This window comes from Talaromyces amestolkiae (assembly GCF_001896365.1).
Source record: "Talaromyces amestolkiae strain CIB chromosome Unknown scaffold26.1, whole genome shotgun sequence".
NCBI lineage: Eukaryota > Fungi > Ascomycota > Eurotiomycetes > Eurotiales > Trichocomaceae > Talaromyces > Talaromyces amestolkiae.
The window spans coordinates 107,273-127,316 of record NW_024468062.1 but is presented as its reverse complement, the minus strand read 5'-3'; the positions used below and the strand labels follow the sequence as shown (position 1 = coordinate 127,316).

The following is a 20,044-nucleotide window of genomic DNA, read 5'->3' as shown; positions in this document are numbered from 1 at the left end:
ATGGTTGCATCCGCCGTCCTTATTCCTTGTCTGTGTGTTGCTAGGGCTCGCTGTATGGGTATGGAGTGTACGGAATCATAATCGTCCCACATGCAGTAAGCACGACTGCATTGAGCGTCATTTGGCTCTTCAGAATGAGGACACCGTGTATGGAAAGACTTTCATTAGTTTTATGGACTTCAAGAAGTTTTCAATATCAGAGTTGCACTACATGTTCAGAATCGAAGCCATCGAATGCACGTTGCGGAAACATAATCTTTTTTTTTTTTGATCTGTTGCAGTAATAATCGGAAAAGAGAGCCACACGCCATTTGACGAAAACAGATTCCCAGCGAACAGCAGAAAGAGAGACCTGTTTGTTCGGTGTTGCAGTATTCGCTACATCTTTTCTATCGCAACCGGTAATTCAATTCTTACAGCACCGGTACTCTATTTTGAAGACAAATATAGAAGAACTATATGAGTCTAAGATGACGGCGTCTCATATACACTAAAGCAACCTTTTCTAAAACAGTTTTTAGAAATAAAATATAAATACTATCCGGCCGTGTATGTGCTAGGTGGAGTGCTGTAATGCAATATATCTGGAGCAGTTATGGTGGTGAAGTGGTCGTATGCTATGGCATTTGTCTTTAAGGGAATGTGCCCTAGCCCTAGCCCTAAGGCTAAGCCAGATACGGTGTCACTAGCATCAACCATATTCCACGGCCGTGATCAGTACAAAGTCAACTGGACATCATTTGATACTGGCTGGCTTATTCAAACAAAGAGGGAATAGGAATGGCCCCTCAGTAAATTCGCCGAGGGCCTCTAAAGAGTCACCGAGGCATAAAGTTTGACAAAGACGATGCAGGAATGAGTCAGCTGAGTCAGCGGATAGTTGATCACTCAGAAACTTTTTGTCAAAACAGTTCGTGGATGTGTACAAAGAACAAGATACCTCAAAGATTACCCAATAGGATTCCTTGTCTAGTTGAGGAGTTATTACCATCATCTTGCAAAAGAGGAATGAATACGCGTTTGCGGCGTATCGACTAAGCGCTGAGCGGAACGTTCCTTAGGGTTCCCCGCCTTTCAAATATCTTCGCCCTCAATTCCTTTGTTTCTATTAGGTGAAGGACAAGTATTCATCTGGAAGCGCCGAGGAGACGTCACATTCAATTGAGTAGGGGCGCGTTCCATCGCCACTACTACGCAGTAAAACTCTGCTCGTTCTCACGGCTCGTCGGTAGGTCGGCATTGTACAGTCAAACTTAGTTGTAGACTCAAACAGGGAAAACAATAAGAGAGTGGTAATCGACGCGGTCTGATTGGCGGTGTGGTCCTGCAGTTCTGGGTAAGTCGGTCCGAAAAAGTCCCCACACATTGTCTTCTTCGTGTGGCCCCCTCGGAACCTGGCCTGAGGCAAAGATTACCCCATCGCTTTGTCTTCTCTTCTTCTTCTTCCTTCTCTTTCACTAAACCTCCTCTCTTCCGACCAGATAGATTATATCGAGTCGCCCTGGCCTGAGTGGGCTGTATGTTCTGATCGACTCAATTTCGCTGTCAATTCATTTTCTACCCATCAAGCGCATCCGAGGAAAACACTATCGCCGCCATGGAGTCTCTTCTCAACCAGTCTCGAGCCATGTGTCCGTTCTTGAAGAGAACGTCCCCGGCCGCATTGCGATCGCTGTCAATGGCTACTCCCAGCGTCGGCCCTCGTGGCGGCACCATGTCCAACCTGCAGGTCATTGCCCGCCGCTGCCCGGTTATGAGCAAGGCCCTGGCCGTCCAGAGTTCCCGCCTCGCCTCGAAGAACTTCACCACTGCCGCCGGTGGAATTGGTGCTACCAGCAAGTTCAGGAATTTCGAAAAGGTTTCTCGCTGCCCTCTGCACACTACTGCAGGCAATGGCGCAAGTGTCGAAGTGGGCGGTACGTACGAGAAGGGTAACCGACGTAAGTTTTGAATAAGTAGTCAGAAACTCTGATTTGTCAGTTGCTGATGGTGTTTCCAGTCCGTCACCCGCCCATGGATGCTGCCAAAGCTGCTACCCGCAAGCCTGAAGTCCCTCTCGCTGGCCCTCMCCCTCGGGCTCCCGCCACGCCCAAGTTCGATTACGAGGCCTTCTACAAGAACGAGCTGGACAAGAAGCACAAGGATAAATCGTACCGCTACTTCAACAACATCAACCGTTTGGCTAAGGAATTTCCCCGTGCTCATATGGCAGCTGCTGAGGAAAAAGTGACTGTGTGGTGCTCCAACGACTACCTTGGCATGGGCCGCAATCGCGAGGTGCTCAAAAGCATGCACCAGACTCTTGAGAACTATGGTGCAGGTGCCGGAGGTACCCGTAACATCTCCGGCCATAACAAGCACGCCGTGCAGTTGGAAGGCACTTTAGCCAAGTTGCACCACAAGGAAGCAGCTTTGGTGTTCAGTTCATGCTACGTTGCTAATGATGCAACCCTTGCGACTCTGGGAAGCAAATTGCCCGATTGTGTAATTCTCTCTGACAGCTTGAACCACGCTTCGATGATCCAGGGTATTAGACACTCTGGTGCGAAGAAGATGGTTTTCAAGCACAACGACATGGTCGACCTGGAAACAAAGTTGGCCTCTCTACCGGCCGAAGTTCCCAAAATCATTGCCTTTGAATCAGTCTACAGTATGTGTGGATCTATCGCACCTATTGAGAAGATTTGCGATCTTGCCGACAAGTACGGCGCCATCACATTCTTGGACGAAGTGCACGCTGTAGGTATGTACGGCCCACATGGCGCAGGTGTCGCAGAACATCTTGATTACGACATCTATGCGTCTCAAGACACTGCCCACCCCATCAGCACTAAAGGCACTGTCATGGACCGAATTGATATCATCACTGGTACACTCGGTAAAGCTTATGGTTGTGTCGGTGGTTACATTGCCGGTTCATCTAAGCTAGTTGACACCATCCGATCTCTAGCACCCGGGTTCATTTTCACAACCTCTCTCCCCCCTGCTATCATGGCTGGTGCCAATGCGGCAATCGAATACCAGTCTGCCTACCGCCGTGACCGAACTCTCCAGCAACTCCACACTATGGCCGTCAAAGACGCCTTCAAGGAGATTGACATTCCGGTCATTCCTAACCCCTCTCACATTGTTCCTCTCCTCGTTGGTGACGCAGAGCTTGCCAAGCAAGCATCTGATATGTTGCTAGAAAACCACGGAATCTATGTACAGGCTATCAACTATCCCACCGTTCCACGTGGCGAGGAACGTCTTCGTATTACGCCTACTCCCGGACATACCAAGCAATACCAGAACGAACTTGTGCAAGCCGTCAACTCTGTTTGGAACGAGCTCGGTCTTAAGCGTACCAGCGAATGGAAGGCTCAGGGTGGCTTCGTCGGTGTTGGCGTCGAAGGTGTCGAAGAGCAGAATATGCCTATCTGGGAAGACGCCCAGCTTGGATTGAAGGAGAACGAGTCTGTGGAGGATGCGGTCAACCGTGAACTCAAGGAGCATGCACTTGAAGAGCAGGCGTTGCTTGCCAAGGCTGTTCATGCTATGCGAACCGGCGGTGTTGACACTACTGTTAATGCTACTGGATTTGCAGCTGGAACTCCTGTCACAGTTGCCGCTTAATTGTCTCTTGCTTGATCTACTTTGAGTGACTGACCCATATCCACTCGTTCTTCGCCAAGTACATGATAGTTTATATTCGATTCTTGTCAAGACATCATCGTCGTCCTGCCCGGGAGCCTGTCTTTTCATTAATTCCAGGCTCTATATCTCAGGGCTCATGGCTGTCTTGTCCTTATTGTATATTGTACGCATCGTCAGAGCCCATGTAGGACTGTCAATTGATTGTGTATAGCCTTCGGGCATGGTCATCATTTTCCATAATGTTCGTAGAGCCGTAGATGCGTATCGCTACGTCAGGTGACATTTTATCCAATGTAATGGTATCAAGAATCTCTTATCAATTCTTACCTAGGCACCTGCGATAGGTAATGGATCACATGGAAAAGGCACATGTCATATTCCCGACGGGCTATTATGCATGACTATATCACATACATGTATCAAACCTTAGTTCGTATCTCATGAAGACGAAAACTCTTGTCTTCGGTCAGAGAACCGTTATCTAGGCTCCATTATCCTCTAGGTGCGGAGTATATCGACGTATTGAAATACTCACAATACGCGGGCCACGTATTAAATATTGAGAAGATTCAACGTCATACGCATCACGTGATGCGTCAGCCACACCGTCACCCGCCCGCGAGCTTTACCTAGGCAGGGTGCTGCTGCCGTCATTGACGTTTCCGTCTCTTACGTCTTTTTCTGTAACCTCGCACACACATCCCCATCATCAACATCACATACCCCTCAAGGACATCTACCATCAACCATTTTATCTAGAACATATATATTATCTGTTGGTGCTATATCATTTCTTTCTTACTCTGGAAAAACAATTAATCGGTCTTTTGTGTTCAGATCTACCGTCGATATGGCCAGCTTTCAGGATCGTGCGCAGCACCAGATTGCGCAACTTGACAAGGAGGTGAGATTCATTCCCTTGATCTCCCATATTCTATTGAAGGAGTATCTATTGATACTCGAATTGTCACTCAATATAAATCGAAAAATCTCAAATGATTCACTGCTGACTTGCATAATAGCTCTCCAAATACCCCCTCCTCAACAACCTCGAAAGACAAACCTCCGTCCCCAAGGTCTACGCCATCCTCGGTGTTGTCGGCATCTACTTTTTCCTCGTCTTCTTCAACATCGCTGGCGAGTTTTTGGTTAACTTTGCCGGGTTTTTGATTCCGGGTTATTACTCACTTCATGCCTTGTTTACCTCTGGTACGGCTGATGATACTCAGGTCAGTTTTTTTTCGTGCTTTGATCGTTAATAAGGGATATGTTGCTAATATTATTATTTTAGTGGTTGACTGTAAGTGCGATTGATTCGTGAATAGCAGAAGTTCGAGGTACTGACATGCGCTAGTACTGGGTTGTGTACGCTTTCTTGACTGTCATCGAGAGCGCTATCAACGCCTCCTACTGGTTCCGTAAGTGGCTTTTCTACAGAATGAACTTGCATTGCTCTGTTTACTAATATATCTACTTAGCCTTCTACTACATCTTCAAGTTTGTCCTTGTTCTCTGGATGGCCCTTCCTCAGTTCGGGTATGTGATAAGTGTTCAATGATTTGCGTGGTATAACTCTAACATTCGGATAGCGGCGCCCAAATCGTCTTCCACTCCTTCATCCAGCCATTGTTCGCCCGTTTCTTCTCCAGCGGTTCGACCTCTTCTAACTTGAAGGCTCAGGCTGAGGCTGCTAGCAAGTCGCAGTAAATACTGCATCAATTCGAGAGGTCCAGACAATCGACATTGAATACTAGCATTATGAAATCTAGTATCACCCATGGACTGCTCTTGGACTGAAGTGCCGATCTTTAGCTATTCGCATGTCAATTGAAGCTTATCCCGCATCTCTTGCTTGCTGATATGATATGATATGTTATGGTGGAGAGAGATATAGAGACCTGGGTTATCAACGCAGGGAAGGGTCTGTAATTTTACAGACTCATTTTATTCAATTTTTGTCATTTTTTGGATTTGTGATGTTTGCTTTCCTTGATATTCTGTCATGAGCGTATTGATCATGTATGAGATCTCAAGTTTTATGAAAGTTTCTCAGCAGCGGTGGCGATAATGCTTGGATGTCTTGCGCAATGAACCTTGCGACAATGAATATGAGTTTGTTGGTGTTTCGTTAATGATTAGTCAATCGTCCTTCGCGTTTTCGTAATTATAGATGTGGGTTTTCCACCTGCTGATGCAGATTGGGATGTGGCGCAGATACCACTAGCGATGATAGATGATAATGGTGTTGAATGTCATCCACTCAATACAAGCTGATACGATTGCCCCAGCTGTCCGTCCGCGGATTGAGGACGATTCGGTATGGGAATGGATTCGAATCACTTGTCGTGATAATTGGTATATGGTCTTTATCCCGGTTCACGTTTGCAAGGATCTTCAATGCTGCCTTTTGCAGCATGTTCTCCATGGCTTTTCGGACTTTTGCGCGTTCTATAAGTAGTCAATATGATGCCTTGAATAAGCACGTAAGAGGGCATMCCCGACTCCGTCCTCGGCGTCGCAATCGTCACATCCAAAGTCCAAATCTCCCAACATACCTCCTCCTCCCCCTTTCCCGCCAGACTGCCAAACCACATGCCCGATTTTCTGATCTTCTTTTCAAAAAATTCGACGGCCATACGCCCTCGGACTCCGTTTCCGGCACTGTAGGAGTTGGAGGATGTCGAGAGGTGTTGGCGCACGAGGGCGTTGACGCGCGAGTCGATCAGGGTTTCGAGTTCGACATCGTTTACAGTTGGGAGGGTGAGGTCGAGGATTTCGACGGAGCCGGGGCGGATGGACGGGAAGTATCGGTGGAAGAAGATGAGGTTCAAGACGCCTATTGTTGCGTTAGTTCGTAGTCTGCACAACTTCCAATCTACGTCGGATAGACGTAAATCAGTCAAGATAGGCTAATCACCTTTCAGCACGTCTTTGACAGAATTTGAATCGGCAAAGATCTCAAGAAAGTACTCTGGCGGATTGCGGCGGGGCTCCATCCTGGCTCAAATTTTTGTTTTTAGCTCGAAATTTCGTGTTCTTCTCAACCGCGGCAAAACTGTCTGCTTTCAACTCGAGCGGAAAAATCAATTTCCTCGCTGAGATTCGCAAAACAGTCAATTAAGCCGGGTGCGCAGATATGAGATGTGAGGTCGTGAAAGAGCAAGGTGGCGCATTTGTATAGTTTGAGGTTGGTGGTGGGGATAGCCGTTGCCGGACGCCAGTAAGTATGAGATAGTAATCAGTATGCAGAAGGGAAATCGGGGCTAATGCCGCGCATTATTCATTACCGCTATTTGCGGCGTGGAGAGGAATTCAAGTGGGATGAGGAAAATTCGAGCTGGGCTACTTGGAGTAGTTGCTGACGGTTTAAGTGTACGCAGAGGGGCGTCACTAAAATAGCAGCTAAACTGCCTAAACCCCTCCATGTGTCGGCCACCGTCGGGGCTCAGCCATGCACTCGGTAGCCCCATTGCCCCCATGCATGGAATATCGAATCTACATCTAATTACTGTTGCTTCCATTAATTACGATCTTACGTAGGCGAGTAACAATCAATGGTCTATTTGCTTTCTAAATCAGGGGAGCATATTCAATAGGCATCTATCTATACTATCATTACTATGTACTAGTAAGTTCTTCAGAATCAAAGACCTTGTATAGCCGTGTATAGTACGTCATGGGCCGAATGACCCAAAGGCACGCCTAGATGTGCCACCTGAGGCATCACTGCCAACCCTTATTGTTCAGGCAGAAATGTATACAAGGAACGTGCCAGCCAGTTACCACGGTTGAAGGCAAAGGCAAGCCCAAGTCACGGGACGGGGCAGCCGCTACTGAGTTGCCGAGGAAGGAAGTAACAATGAACCCAAGCGCAGATCGGATAAGCTACAGCTTTCCATTATTTCTCGTTCCATTTTCAATTCTGATTTCTCTTTTTTAGCATTCACCCTTATACAATGTCGTGAATCTTTTTATCAACAGCGAAATAACAAACTCATTCACATCACCACGCCGACACCATGATCGGAGCTACCAGGCGCTGGTTTCGCCGCAATCGCAAAGGCCTCGCAATAGGAGCCGGTATTATCGGCGTGGGCTACGTCGCCGGACAATATGTGTTATCCAAGTTTACAGAAGCACGCGAGCGCATGAACAGTGACAGGATAGCCAAGGAAAAGTACGTCAACAATATGTTCAAGCAATTGGGCTACATACTGACTGATCTCGTGCGTGATTAGTCTCCGTCGACGATTCGAACAAAACCAAGCCGATTGTACCTTTACCGTACTCGCACTTCTCCCAACAGCGACTGAGAATATCCTTGAAGCTCTTCCGGTCGAAGAGCTCACCCAAGAGTTGCAGAGGAAACGAGCAGAGCGACTAGCCAGAACTAGCGGGTCAGATGTGCTCACATCCGAGCCGAGTTCTTCGACGGCTCCTAGTGTCACAGAAGAGGATGGCAAGAGTTTGACCAGCTTCCAGGCTGATAGCTTTATCCATGCGAGCCAGTTGGCTGATTCCACAACGTCGGATGAGCGGCCTAGACGGAGCAAGGCACAGCTGTGGAATGATGTCAAGATATTCTGTGAGTGCCAATCCAGCTAATTTATACACTGAAGTACGCTCATCACTACCAGCAATAACGAGATCCATCGTCCTCATATATACATTGTCTCTATTGACTATTTTCACCCGAATCCAGCTCAACCTCCTCGGTAGACGGAGCTATCTCTCCAGTGTCCTCGCACTCGCCAGTCCCGTGGGATCAAGCATCCGCCTCGAAGACCACGCCGATGATTCACAAGCGTTCGGTAATGATTTTGAAACCAACAGACGGTACTTGACATTTAGCTGGTGGCTGTTGCATCGAGGATGGAAGGATCTGATGGAGAATGTCCGCGTCGCCGTGGAGGAGGTATTCGGACCGCTCAACCCTCGGGAAGATATTACACTCAACAAGCTCTCGGAGTTGATGTTAGATGTCCGTAAACGGGTTGAGGGAGCTACAGAGGAAGATCGAAAGTATGTCAAGATTCTAGCGTGTTTATAGCTCATTGCTGACGACGTAGGGTCAAACCATGGCTCCCATATTTGCTTCCTCGAAAGGAAGATGAAGATATGGTATTGCAAGAATCAGGAGTACTCAGCTCCGACACGTCATCATCACCACAAACGACAGCCAACTTGAGACAACTACTCGATGAGACATCCGACCTGATCGAGTCTCCCTCATTCAGCCGGATTTTGACATCATTGAATAATGAAGGTTTCGCCAAGCTAGTTGAGCAAAAGTGCGCTAATAGTCTCTTCAAACAACCAACATCTGAGCCAGCTCCTATGACTACCTTCTCTTCGGCTGCTACCATCGTCCCAGCTTCGTTGTCGTCTTCGCCCAAGGCCAAGCTTGCAACAGTTTTGGCTCTGATTACCCGCGAGAGTCACGTTATTGGAAACGGTACAAATCCACCCAATGAATATCTCGAAGCAATGGAACAGAGTGTTCAGGAATTGGAGGCTTTTGCTGCTGTGATTTATAGCTCCAATTTTCATCTTGGACTACTAGAGTCTGAAAATGCTGCTTCCGCCAAAGTTGTGGAGGAAACTCAATCAGGATTGAGACCAGCTGATATTGCTTCAACTGAGCAATCGATAGCTGCGAAGGAAGAGAAGGAAGCATCGATAGTTGATAATGCATTCGAGAAGATTTGGGGGAAAGCCGTTGAGCGTTCTGGTTCTGGGGATGAGGCGTAAACATATGACATGACGATTTGGATATGTAATATCAGATATGCGTATATCATGTTTTTAGTCGTTGTATTTGACGATCATGGGGTGCTTGCATGTAACGAGGCCACGGTGCACTATCATGAATAGATATGAATATCAACTACTTGATATGATTTTGACTCCTAGTATCAGAATCTCATAGTCTTCATCAATCGATTTACACACTTTTGAATGTCCAAAATATTCGGTCCTGAAATAGGAAACCAATAACGTCCAACTCCAAACATGTACATGAAACAAACCGCTTAAGGAAATCCTCTCTTTCTCCCTTTTGATATCAAGTCTACCGTCTCGGTCCACCGCCCCTCGACACCTTGGGAAAATCCAACGGAAGCCTCAGCTTGCAGACTCTCCTATTCGCCGCCTCGGCCTTAGTCTTGATACCAAACTTGGCGAATTCGCTTTCCCTCGGCTTGTCAGATCTACAGCCTAATTCCCTGAAATATTGCGTGACGGTGGTTGTGTCCAGACGAAGGTCGTCGCGGAGATCCGACGGATCAGTGGCCAGTTCGGTAGGCGTGTTTCCGCCGAGAGAGCTGGTGCCGCCATCCTTTGCGGGCGCAGGCGGAATGTGCAGAGATAAAGCGCAGAGGGTGGTGTGAAGCAGCGTAATATTGTGCGCTACCATCACCCCACCAGGCGCATATTTGCGGCGTATGGCTTCCACCACGGGGTCCGGGAGAAGAGCTGTTGCCGACGAACCACCGGACAACACCTTCTTGAGGTCTGCGCGGAGAGGTATGCGTTTGCTGCCTGGTGGATCGGAGCCTTTCCCTCGTTTGATATTTTTGCTAAGCTCGATGAGAGCGAGGATGTAGCGGAGGACTTGGAGGTGGGTGACGTTTGTCGATTTCACAACCGCGTCCACGCGGTGCGCCACGTAGCGGGATGTGCTGGTAATTGCTTCGCCGGCATTGACAGCATCCTGCCATTCTTGAGTGGGCATTTGGTTGAGTGTCGATACGCCGCCTGCAACCAGTGACTCGAGCGTGTAGACTTCTGACGGGTGCGTGGCGGACAGGTTGGCGGTTGGAATGGGCTTGTTGGCCTGGACTTGTGCTTGAAGTTCTTGCGCCTTGAGGTTGGCCGTTGCGATACCCTGTGCGGGCATCGACGACAAAATCGCCGATTCAATAGCACCCGTAGCACCGGCAGGCGCAAGCATGCTATTCTCAGCCTCGGATTGAGCCGCTTTACGTGACGCTTTTGTGCCGAATGCCTCTGTGAGCGCTTTCCTTTGATCGCGGTATGCCGCAGTCTCGTAGTCACTCTCATCATCTTCCGCAACTTCCTTGTTGTGCTTCTTCACTGAACTGCGTAGCGTCATTCGCCGCACTTCGACGAATTGCCATGTCTTTTGGTCCGGGTCGACAATGGCGACGTAATGCTTCAATTGAGAGTCGGCGTCTTCGGTGGCTTCGGTGCCGATAAAGTCTAGGACTGGGTGTTCGGAGGATTGGAGCAGGAGTTCGGTAGAGACGATGCCTTTGTTTCGGCCTGACGAGGCTTTTTTTGTCGTGGATTCTTTGGTGTAGGGTTTGAAGCCGTGGAGTTTTTTGGGGAATTGGAGGCCGGGTGCGTTTACTGTCATGCATTAGTCAAGTCTGCGCTGGATGGCTCCAATCGTTTCAATTGAAAGAGGTGACATACTCAACACAGGAGCAAGCTCGTTGTCATCTTTGAGCACACTCGCGGTCAATGGAGGTAAATCTTGCGCTTGAATAGCAGGCTTTTTGCTGGGACGCTCGTGTCTGTCCGAGTCTCTTTTGCGCTTTTTCTCGACCTTGTCGGAGGCCATTTTCTCTTATGGAAATAAATCAGAAGCTGTATATTGTAATTACCATACCATGGATGGCGAACAGCCTCTGTCAATCCAGCTGGTGTGGTGAACGACTGCGGAAATTCCGTATTGAAAATGGCGGAGTTAGAAAAAAATTGTCGGCGTTGTAAGAGGATAAGATATCTCTGCCGCACGGACCACCATTTCTACTTGCTATATGTAGGATTTGTTTATGACATCAACTCCTTGTAAAAAAAATCTCGAAATCATAACAAAAGGTAAGATGCTTGTCGCCAGTAACAACACGGCTCAGGCAACTCCTTAATCCCAGACTCGGCCTGCATCGGCCCTACAAAATCATTCCACAAATCCTAAACCTAAACCCCGTTGCAGGCGGAAAGTAAAGCAACCCAGCTGCATTTGACGAGCTCGTGACAGCGAACTGGGTAATATACTGCTGTAATATCATCGCAAAAGTCGCATTTACTCAAGCTGATCCATCGTCATAAAAGGCGTACGACAAGTCGGCGCCGTGAAAAGCTGGAGGACCGAGAATTGGTACGGGTGCGTTGCAGGCAGAAAAGCCGCATAGTTCATGTAGCAAGGGAGTTGGTTTATAACGAGTTATTGATTGCGTATACCCGATATTGAAAGAATAATAGGCTCGCTTACCACGGTTTGACCTTCATTCAATTTGTATCCCACGCCTAGGACCACGTTGGAATGACAGAAGATATAAGTGGCCACAACGTCACCCATGAAATCAGAAAACTTATTAATGATGCGGCCATGGTGTGAGTAAGCTTTAATTGGGTATTGTCTATGAGGTTGAGAGAAAAGGTCAAATTGAATTGCAGTGGTTGCACAGAGCACGAGCTTATGGGATATTACCCAATGCCTTCAATTCTACATACAGAGCCCTAATCCAACAAAGAAATATGTATAATTTAGACTGCAAAGACTGGACTCCTCACATTTTTTGATGTTTCTAAAACTTCGGCAGGGAAAGCAACCGGAAATACACTTTTTAATTGTCAGAGAGCGTATAAATTGGCCCCGTATTTTTTCGACTGCATTTCAGATTCTCACCCGACAGCGTACTACGGAGTGACGGGCAATCCATCGGATACCCACCTCGGGCGATGACGTTAAGAAAATGATTTTATCGCATCAAGCAATCCTACAAGACTGTATACAAAAGTGGTTCTTGGCTGGATTACTCATTTGCAGCGCTTAGAAATCAGGTCTTGCTGGAAATCACTGAGGTTTTTCGGCCATTCCGTTCGGAAGCTCCGCACAGTAGAAAGAGAGTCCTTTTGAAGTATATAAACAAGTACCGAATATGTATCTTTTCCCAATAAATAACTATTGTATATCAAAACCAACATTAAATTACCTATCCACTACAAACCGTCTCGCTACACTACCGAAAATGGCCTCCAGCCCAAGTATAGACGAACTCTTGAAGCGTAATGCGTACGTTTAGATCATCACACACGTGAGTCGACACCCTAGCTAATCACGACACGGGGGTATATAGTAAAAGGATGGAAACATTCCAACCCATACCCTCCCTGGCCGAGATCAGTCAACTTCCTCCTGATCAGAGCTTGCCAATGCCAAAGATATTTATAGGTAGGACTACTCCCCCGTCCCCAGGAAACAGAGTGCTAACCAGATTTTCGATGCTAGTGTCCTGTTGCGATAATCGAGTTGACCCTTGGGACATATTAGGGCTTGAAAAATGGGGTATTTCCCTCAGAATTCCGAGGAATTTCTTGAATGCTAACTCTGGCAGATGCGGTCGTTACTCGAGGTGCTGCAGGCCGCATGGCCTCTCAGTTCAGTAATCTGCTGTTCCTCGACCATGTCTTGAAGTTCACAGATATAATGATCATGCACCACACAGGTAGTCTATTGTCCTCACTACGCCGAAATTTAACTAACGAGATATATTGCAGATTGCTCAGCACAACTCTTTGCCAACGCAGACGTGTGTCAGGTACTAAGCGAGCGCGCCCCTGATGCCTCTGGCAAAGTTGACGATCTCATACTTCCCGGATTCGAGGAGTAAGTCTTATCCAATCCCAAATGAGTACAAAATTATCGAGTTCTGATCTGATCGACTCGATGTAGTCTTGAGCGTAGCGTGCAAGAGGATGTGCAGCTCGTGAAGCGTTCGCCGCTTGTGCGAAAGGAGCTTGCTGAGCGGACGAGGGGGTTTGTGTATGATATCAAGACTGGGGAGGTGAAGCCTGTAGCTGAGGTGAGCTCTGCTTGAGCTGTGCTCGAGCTTGATGTATAACAATTATATGTTTGATGTATAACCTTTTATACCTTTTGATCTGTAGATGTAGATAAAGTGCAGCGGGGAAAGGGCGGACATGTATTATGGGACTAGCCCGGAATAGGAAACCACCTCCTCGCTTTACAAGAGCACGCACAACCAGTCAATTACGTCAAGACTGACCTCTCGAGAAATAATATCGTTGTCTGTTTATAGGCAAGCTCTACTCGAGTATCATTATAAAGATGTATAGAAACACAAAGTTCATTTTTTTGATTGAGTAAATAAATCGTTAAGACATCTCCACATGGTCATTCACATCGCAAGACTCGTCATAAGCGCAACAAAACACCCACGTCGAGCAGTCACGATAGCAAAATCGCAGGTAATAATTGACCAGATCCTCATCATGAACCCGAAGAGACAGGAAAAATCAAGGCAAATCGTATCGCATGAATGACCGAAGCCATCCAGACCCTTGTTCCTTTCCTACTCCCCTTCCCAGCGCCATCCAAACACACGGCATTTTTTTCGTAAAAGAAAAAAATAATCCCCGTTCGAGAAAAATGGACAAGTTTCCCAGACTTCGTCCATCTCATTTGATTGTTGCACTTTTCGAACCAAGCACCAGCACCAAATCTGCCCAAGATAAACCGTAAACTTTTGGTATAGAGCTCGGCGACTGGAATAAATTGCTGAAAGATTTGACAGCTCCAGATAAACGATTTTTCGTCTGGCGATTATATGAAAATAAAAATTACAAGGCGAGCTCTTGGACAATCCCGATCGAGAAAGGAATGACGTTTCGAATAAAACTCATTATGTCGTGTTTGATTATTCAACGGAAGGCTTCATCATGACAGAACTGAGATGGAGGGGCCGAGCGTTTATTTGCTGTGACACAATTAACCATTGCCTTTGAATCAAACAGGTAGGCGACGAGACTTACGATCTGGCTCTGACCTTTCTTCTCTTACGCTTGAGACGGCGAACGCGCTTCTTTCTCCACTTAGCTCTCATCTTCGCAGATGTTTCGAGACTGTCGTGACATGTTAGCAAAAGCTCGAGGCAAAACAACGACGTCAATTGAGCTCGTATCGGCAGCTAGTCGTACAATTGCAATGACGGGAAGTCATTGCAGTCGTAATACTTTTTTTCATCGATACCGTCGAACAATTGAAGGCGAAAAGGTAACTTACACTTGTCTTTGAAAATGAGGAGATGGTTGTAGGAATGATCAAGATGAGAGAGCTTCACAGCGGCTTTGAATGTGTGTGGGCGCTGACTAAGCTTCTCGTCTAAGAGGCTGCGCTAGCCTGTTGCGGAAGGTTATCGCGGGGCCGGCATGCCTTGTTTTTCAGGCGCAACATGTACTCACTCCCCTCACGCACTCCGGCCTCGGCTGCGAATATTATGTTGTAAAGTGAAATGGATCCTTATCAGGACAAAAAATTTTCAATAGAATGGTAGTGTGGGTGCCGTTTCTATCACTGGTGTGGATTACAAGAGGGTGTGCGTGGAAGAATCCTCATGTATTGACCAAGGACAATCAATTTGTAGCTACCTAGCTACCAGAGCTATAATTATGGACCTTGTTTGTATTTATCTAGTAGATGTACCGGTAACTAGGCGCCAAATCTCCCAGATCCTTCGTCTTGTCGTCGGTTAGTTGATCACTAGCACCCGGACTGGGGATCGTGGCATCACGATCCTTTTGACGGTTCGCATGCCAAATCCCAAGCAAGTATACAATACAAGCCACTGCCGATAGACACGTGAATGAAATGCAAATGATGAATCCATTGCGATACTCAGGTGCATCTTTCGAGAGGAACGAATATGTAGCGATGATTCCGCCGACTATTCTAGTCAGTATATCTCGTCAGACAGAAAGAAGGTGGAATGGACGTACTGTTTCCGAATCCAACCTGCCATGCTGTTCCCACACTCCTCCTCTTGTGTCCGCCCAGATTCATCGCGAACCAACAGACAATCACAGGCATGGCAGAGTACGTGCCCGAAGTAACCAAGAACAACGCTCCGTACTCGACATGTCTGTGATTGTGGATGTTGAGTAACATGGCCAAGCCCACCAGCGTGATACATATCGGAATGATAGTAAACAAGAATCGGTGGCGTAGTCTGTCAGAAAAATAGGCAACTACCTGGGAAAACGCGAATGCTGCTGCCCAGGGAGGAACGGAGTATAGTTGGGTGGTGAGAGCTGTTCAGTCAGTGGGTGTATATCATTCAATCTTTGATGAGGATTTACATACCGCTGTAGCCATAGCTCTTGATAATGGAATTGGCGAAGTAGGCGTATCCTAGACTGTCAGTCATGTGTCTTCGAAGTCAGGATGCGATAAATACCATAAGCCGGGACAATAAGTCCAAAGTATGCCAATCCTCCGACGAATATCTTGTCTAGAAGAGACATTAATTTCTCTGCTTCAGAACCAGCAGGTGGAAAACTTACAATCCTTAAAAACTTCTAACGCATCTCTCCACGTAATAGTCTCTGCGTGCTCCGACTTGCCTGTATCCTTCTCCAGCTTCGCCTTGATAAACGCCCTCTCCTCTTCATCCAACCACTTCACCGTCTCTGGAAAATCAGGCAGAGTCCAAAACCATATAACAGCAATAACTATCGTCAGCAGTCCCTCGATAATGAAAAGCCATCGCCAGCCCCTGTAGCCTCGGATACCGTTCATTTTGCCGATTCCGTAGGCCAGAACGCCGCCGAATGCGCCGGCCAGAGTCGCGGAGCCGAAGAAGAAGGAGAAGCGTTTTTGGGCTTCGCCGCGGGTGTACCAGCAGGACATGAGGTAGAAGCCTGTAAACATTAGATAATTTTCAACGCTGGGGGGTATCGGTACATACATCCTGGAAACCTGCGCCGTCAATTAGTACTTAGCAAGACACAGAGAGGTCATGAGGTATACTTACATGCCCGTCTCAAACAACCCCAGAAAGAAGCGAGTAGCCATCAAACCACCCCAATTCTGCACCAGGCCCTGCATAATCATAACAAACCCAAACATGCCCATGCAAAACGACAACCATACATGTGGTTTGAGTTTTTTGAGCAGAATATTCGATGGGATCTGTCATCATTAGCCTAATTAACTATACCACCCTTTTCCCACTAGCTAGAGTTGCATACCTCAAAAATGATATACGGAATAAAAAAGATGGTCAAGGCAGTATTGTACTTTGTCCCCGTCTGAATATCGAGATCTTGCTGCAGGCCGAAAAGGACTGCATTGCTAATATTCACTCTGTCCAGAACCAACAATCGCCATTAGTCGCATTGAGTTGGCCAGAGGGCAGAGAAGAGAACAAACCGATCGAGAAACGCCATGAGATACAGCACACACAGAAACGGGAGGACGTGTAGATCAACCTTGGCCATTAATCTGCGCTCCGTGGTGGTGGTGAGTTGCGGAATGTCGATGGGCGACTCGACGTCGCTTTCGGTTTTGCCGTGGATGTTGGGGTCATTGTCTGTGATTGTTAGCTCTTCGGACAAAGTACGAAGGGATTGAGGGCTGTACTGAATGCAGTCATCTTGTCATCAGAGATTGTGGGATTCATTCTCAAATCTCGGAGCGCGTACTTAACAAGAGTGTAACGTTGAAGAAGTCAAAAACCAACAAAGAAACAAAAAGAGGAAGATAATCTACACCTACAAAGTCTTTTCCAGCTGAGCTATGCCGATAGGGAATAGCTCGCCGCATGCTTACTACTTGGTACTACGTAAGTAAGTGCCTGCTTAGTCCTGTTTCTTGAATCGGATTATCATGTACTGAAATACGAGGCTCTGGATCAAGCGGCCCGCTCAATGCCCGTAGTGAGCTTGGCCTTGGCTCAGATACACCGTACTAATGTCCTACGTACGGGTCCAGATCTATGCTATAGATCCGATGTCGGTCGGCAGTAACTCCTAAACTGTTCTTCTGATGGAGTCTATTGAAAGTCGAAGATAATTCAATTTGGAAGTAGATCTTGGCCTTCTCCACGAGACCCTGGTTCGTCTGGCTTCAACCAATTACATACCGCGAAGTCTTTCCACCGTCCCGCCGTCCCCGCAATTTACTTCAAAATTAAGTTCAAATTCGAGCATCGGCCACAATTTCCTATTACGGTTGGTAAATCTTCTATTTAGCAGATATATAGTATACATCACAACAGAACGTCAAAGAACTCAGACAGCGACAAGAGGATCTGGAACCATCCATTGTGCTCTTCTATATCGTCTTTGACTGAACTCTCAATCGACAAAGGAGCAGAAAACGGCGCACTTTTAGCCGAGCTGCCGACCAAAATATAATCCTCAATCACCGCCGTTCCATTAACAATAGCTTCCACCTCATCATCCGTACATGTCGCCCAGAGCGCAAGAACGTAGCACATCGACTCCGGCATGGGCGGAGCCTCATTCTTGACGTCCCAGGTACTCGACGGTCCCTCGGTGGCATACGTCGCATTTTCTACGGTCGAGACTCGACCAGTTGCAATATCCAAATTCGACAACGACCGATTGAAAATCGCAAACGACGTCTCCGGTTGATAGGCTGGTACTTCGTGACCCGCTTGATATACACGCGTAAACGAGAAGTTGCCGTACTGGCGAATCTTGCCGCCGACAAAAGTGTCGTTTGTGTATAGATCTGCGTAACCTGCAGACCTGAATTTATCTGCGTCACTGTATTCAACGGCGAGACTGACTTCTTCGCCTCCGATCCAGTTGCATGCGTAGTCACGATCGCCGTAGACAAGGGCGACTTTTATGCCTTGGTCCAAGACATATGCAATATCTTCGAGATAGCCTAAAACATCGGAACGGGCGTAGTCGCCCGTGTTCTGGAAAGCGGCGTACACAGACTCGACGCTTTCGGTCCAATTGACTGCAGCGCCGATTGCACCCAAAACCCAGCTCTGGCTTAGATAGCCCATAAAGTAATTCGGCGGGAATGGGTCGAGAACCTCGTGCGTAATGTCGTAGTAACCGCGACCACCGAATTCAGTATATGGTCCTTCTAAGGCATTACTGCAATAATCAGATGCATTGTGACATGCACCGTTAACCGTCTCATTGTTCCCCAGACTCAACGGATCGCCCACCGCAGCGAGGGCACGACATGCCAGTATCTGATCTCGACATCCGCCTTCTTTATTCCATGAATCCACAGCCGCTTCATAAACAGTCTGATTAATCGCCTCAATGCCGTATGTATTATTATACGCGAATTCCGCATAACTCAGATCCTGCGTCAACAGATCCACACACCCGTTGATAATCCCCAGAGTATCCATATGAATCGCGTGATGACCCTGCAAACTTCCGTCCGCAATCTTCTGATTTTGTTGCTGGAAAAACGCCGTAAAACTGGGACCGTATCGTCCACCATACGACTCCGTCCACAGACTGACTCTATCATTCCCAGGCTTATACTCTGGAAACTCCGAAAACCACACCTGCGCAAACTCCCACAACGCTTTCGCCGCATTCTCGGTGTTGTTTGCAGTCGAGCGCGTACCTTCAATAGTCGGAAACGTGCCCACCAAAAACGTGCTGTTCTGTTCCGGAACGGACGACATCTCATCATCCAACGGCTTGAGTTCGCCCGTGACCAGATTATACGTCCCATTCTGCAACTCATCGTAACTGAAACCAACCTGATTCGGTTGATCGATGTATATAACATTCGCATAATTATTCCACGAGTGCGGATTGAGGGTCGTCGAATTCGAGTCCGCGTTTACTCTGCAAGGGCCATTCTCTTGAAATAGGCCGATCATAGATGAGGACCCAGGGCCGCCGTTCATCCATATTGTCAAGGGAGCGTTGACAGGGTCGTGCCGCGATTCGAAGAACCAGAAGAATGTGTTGATGGAGTAGTTTTGGTCGAGGTGCACGTCGTCGAGGGTATGTGGTGGGAGGTGGACGTAGCCGGAGAAGGATTTGACGTTGGGCGTCGTTTCGCAGATTCCGGGCTGTAGCAGTCAGCATATACTATCACAATCCGTGGGAAAAAGGGAGTGCTAGGTGCTGACCTCCTTATAGGATATAGTCACGCCTTCGGTCACGTTGGACTTGATGACAGTGAGACCCTCGCGTGGAGGAGGAAAGTATTGCGCCGAGACGGTCGCAGCCAGACTGGCAGCAGTGAAGAAGGAGCGAATCATAATGATCAAAACGAATCAAGTTTGTAAACGATCATGTAAGGAGCGATTCTAAGAACGATGTTGTAGCGCGTTAAGCCCCTATGCCGAGGGAATGTATAGCGTTAAGGGACAGAAATGATAGTATGCGAGATCACTCAGTGACTCAATATCAATAATTAAAGTAAAAGGCTAACATAACAACAAATCCAACGAGATAACGAGTGTGGTTATGAAGTGGTAGGTGTGAAACGGACTCGAAATCGAGTCTGCCTGTCGCCAAGCCTTCTTATCAGAAACTCCGATAAGCCTACGATTATGAGGATCACTTGACCAATAGATGTTTGGATCCATCTCGAAGAGCTTGATGGTTTTCCATTTTTCTGATA

General features: G+C 47.4%; 7 protein-coding genes across 7 annotated transcripts; 4 read left to right on the top strand and 3 right to left on the bottom strand.

Annotated features, from left to right (window-relative positions):
* Positions 1-1,597: 1,597 nt before the first annotated feature.
* On the top strand, positions 1,598-3,615 carry BHQ10_009694 (uncharacterized protein; the record flags this gene model as incomplete). Its single annotated transcript, XM_040882637.1, has 2 exons — positions 1,598-1,940; positions 2,000-3,615. 2 exons carry the CDS (start codon positions 1,598-1,600, stop codon positions 3,613-3,615), a joined length of 1,959 nt encoding a protein of 652 aa, XP_040738196.1.
* An 871-nt stretch (positions 3,616-4,486) lies between these two features.
* Positions 4,487-5,343, top strand: BHQ10_009693 (uncharacterized protein; the record flags this gene model as incomplete). Its single annotated transcript, XM_040882636.1, has 6 exons — positions 4,487-4,540; positions 4,659-4,865; positions 4,928-4,936; positions 4,991-5,054; positions 5,115-5,172; positions 5,226-5,343. 6 exons carry the CDS (start codon positions 4,487-4,489, stop codon positions 5,341-5,343), a joined length of 510 nt encoding a protein of 169 aa, XP_040738195.1.
* A 659-nt stretch (positions 5,344-6,002) lies between these two features.
* Positions 6,003-6,632, bottom strand: BHQ10_009692 (uncharacterized protein; the record flags this gene model as incomplete). Its single annotated transcript, XM_040882635.1, has 2 exons — positions 6,003-6,472; positions 6,554-6,632. The coding sequence occupies 2 exons, from the start codon at positions 6,630-6,632 to the stop codon at positions 6,003-6,005; spliced, it is 549 nt and encodes a 182-aa protein (XP_040738194.1).
* A 1,023-nt stretch (positions 6,633-7,655) lies between these two features.
* On the top strand, positions 7,656-9,387 carry BHQ10_009691 (uncharacterized protein; the record flags this gene model as incomplete). Its single annotated transcript, XM_040882634.1, has 4 exons — positions 7,656-7,813; positions 7,875-8,221; positions 8,274-8,658; positions 8,706-9,387. The coding sequence occupies 4 exons, from the start codon at positions 7,656-7,658 to the stop codon at positions 9,385-9,387; spliced, it is 1,572 nt and encodes a 523-aa protein (XP_040738193.1).
* A 319-nt stretch (positions 9,388-9,706) lies between these two features.
* Positions 9,707-11,221, bottom strand: BHQ10_009690 (uncharacterized protein; the record flags this gene model as incomplete). Its single annotated transcript, XM_040882633.1, has 2 exons — positions 9,707-11,007; positions 11,074-11,221. The coding sequence occupies 2 exons, from the start codon at positions 11,219-11,221 to the stop codon at positions 9,707-9,709; spliced, it is 1,449 nt and encodes a 482-aa protein (XP_040738192.1).
* Positions 11,222-12,635: 1,414 nt separating this feature from the next.
* Positions 12,636-13,484, top strand: BHQ10_009689 (uncharacterized protein; the record flags this gene model as incomplete). The annotated part of the gene is made up of 5 exons (XM_040882631.1): positions 12,636-12,679; positions 12,744-12,838; positions 13,002-13,112; positions 13,165-13,273; positions 13,340-13,484. 5 exons carry the CDS (start codon positions 12,636-12,638, stop codon positions 13,482-13,484), a joined length of 504 nt encoding a protein of 167 aa, XP_040738191.1.
* Positions 13,485-15,096: 1,612 nt separating this feature from the next.
* On the bottom strand, positions 15,097-19,679 carry BHQ10_009688 (uncharacterized protein; the record flags this gene model as incomplete). The annotated part of the gene is made up of 13 exons (XM_040882630.1): positions 15,097-15,350; positions 15,403-15,714; positions 15,767-15,814; positions 15,861-15,914; positions 15,967-16,323; positions 16,371-16,381; positions 16,437-16,594; positions 16,654-16,768; positions 16,835-17,038; positions 17,388-17,524; positions 17,587-17,626; positions 17,677-19,487; positions 19,548-19,679. 13 exons carry the CDS (start codon positions 19,677-19,679, stop codon positions 15,097-15,099), a joined length of 3,633 nt encoding a protein of 1,210 aa, XP_040738190.1.
* Positions 19,680-20,044: the final 365 nt, after the last annotated feature.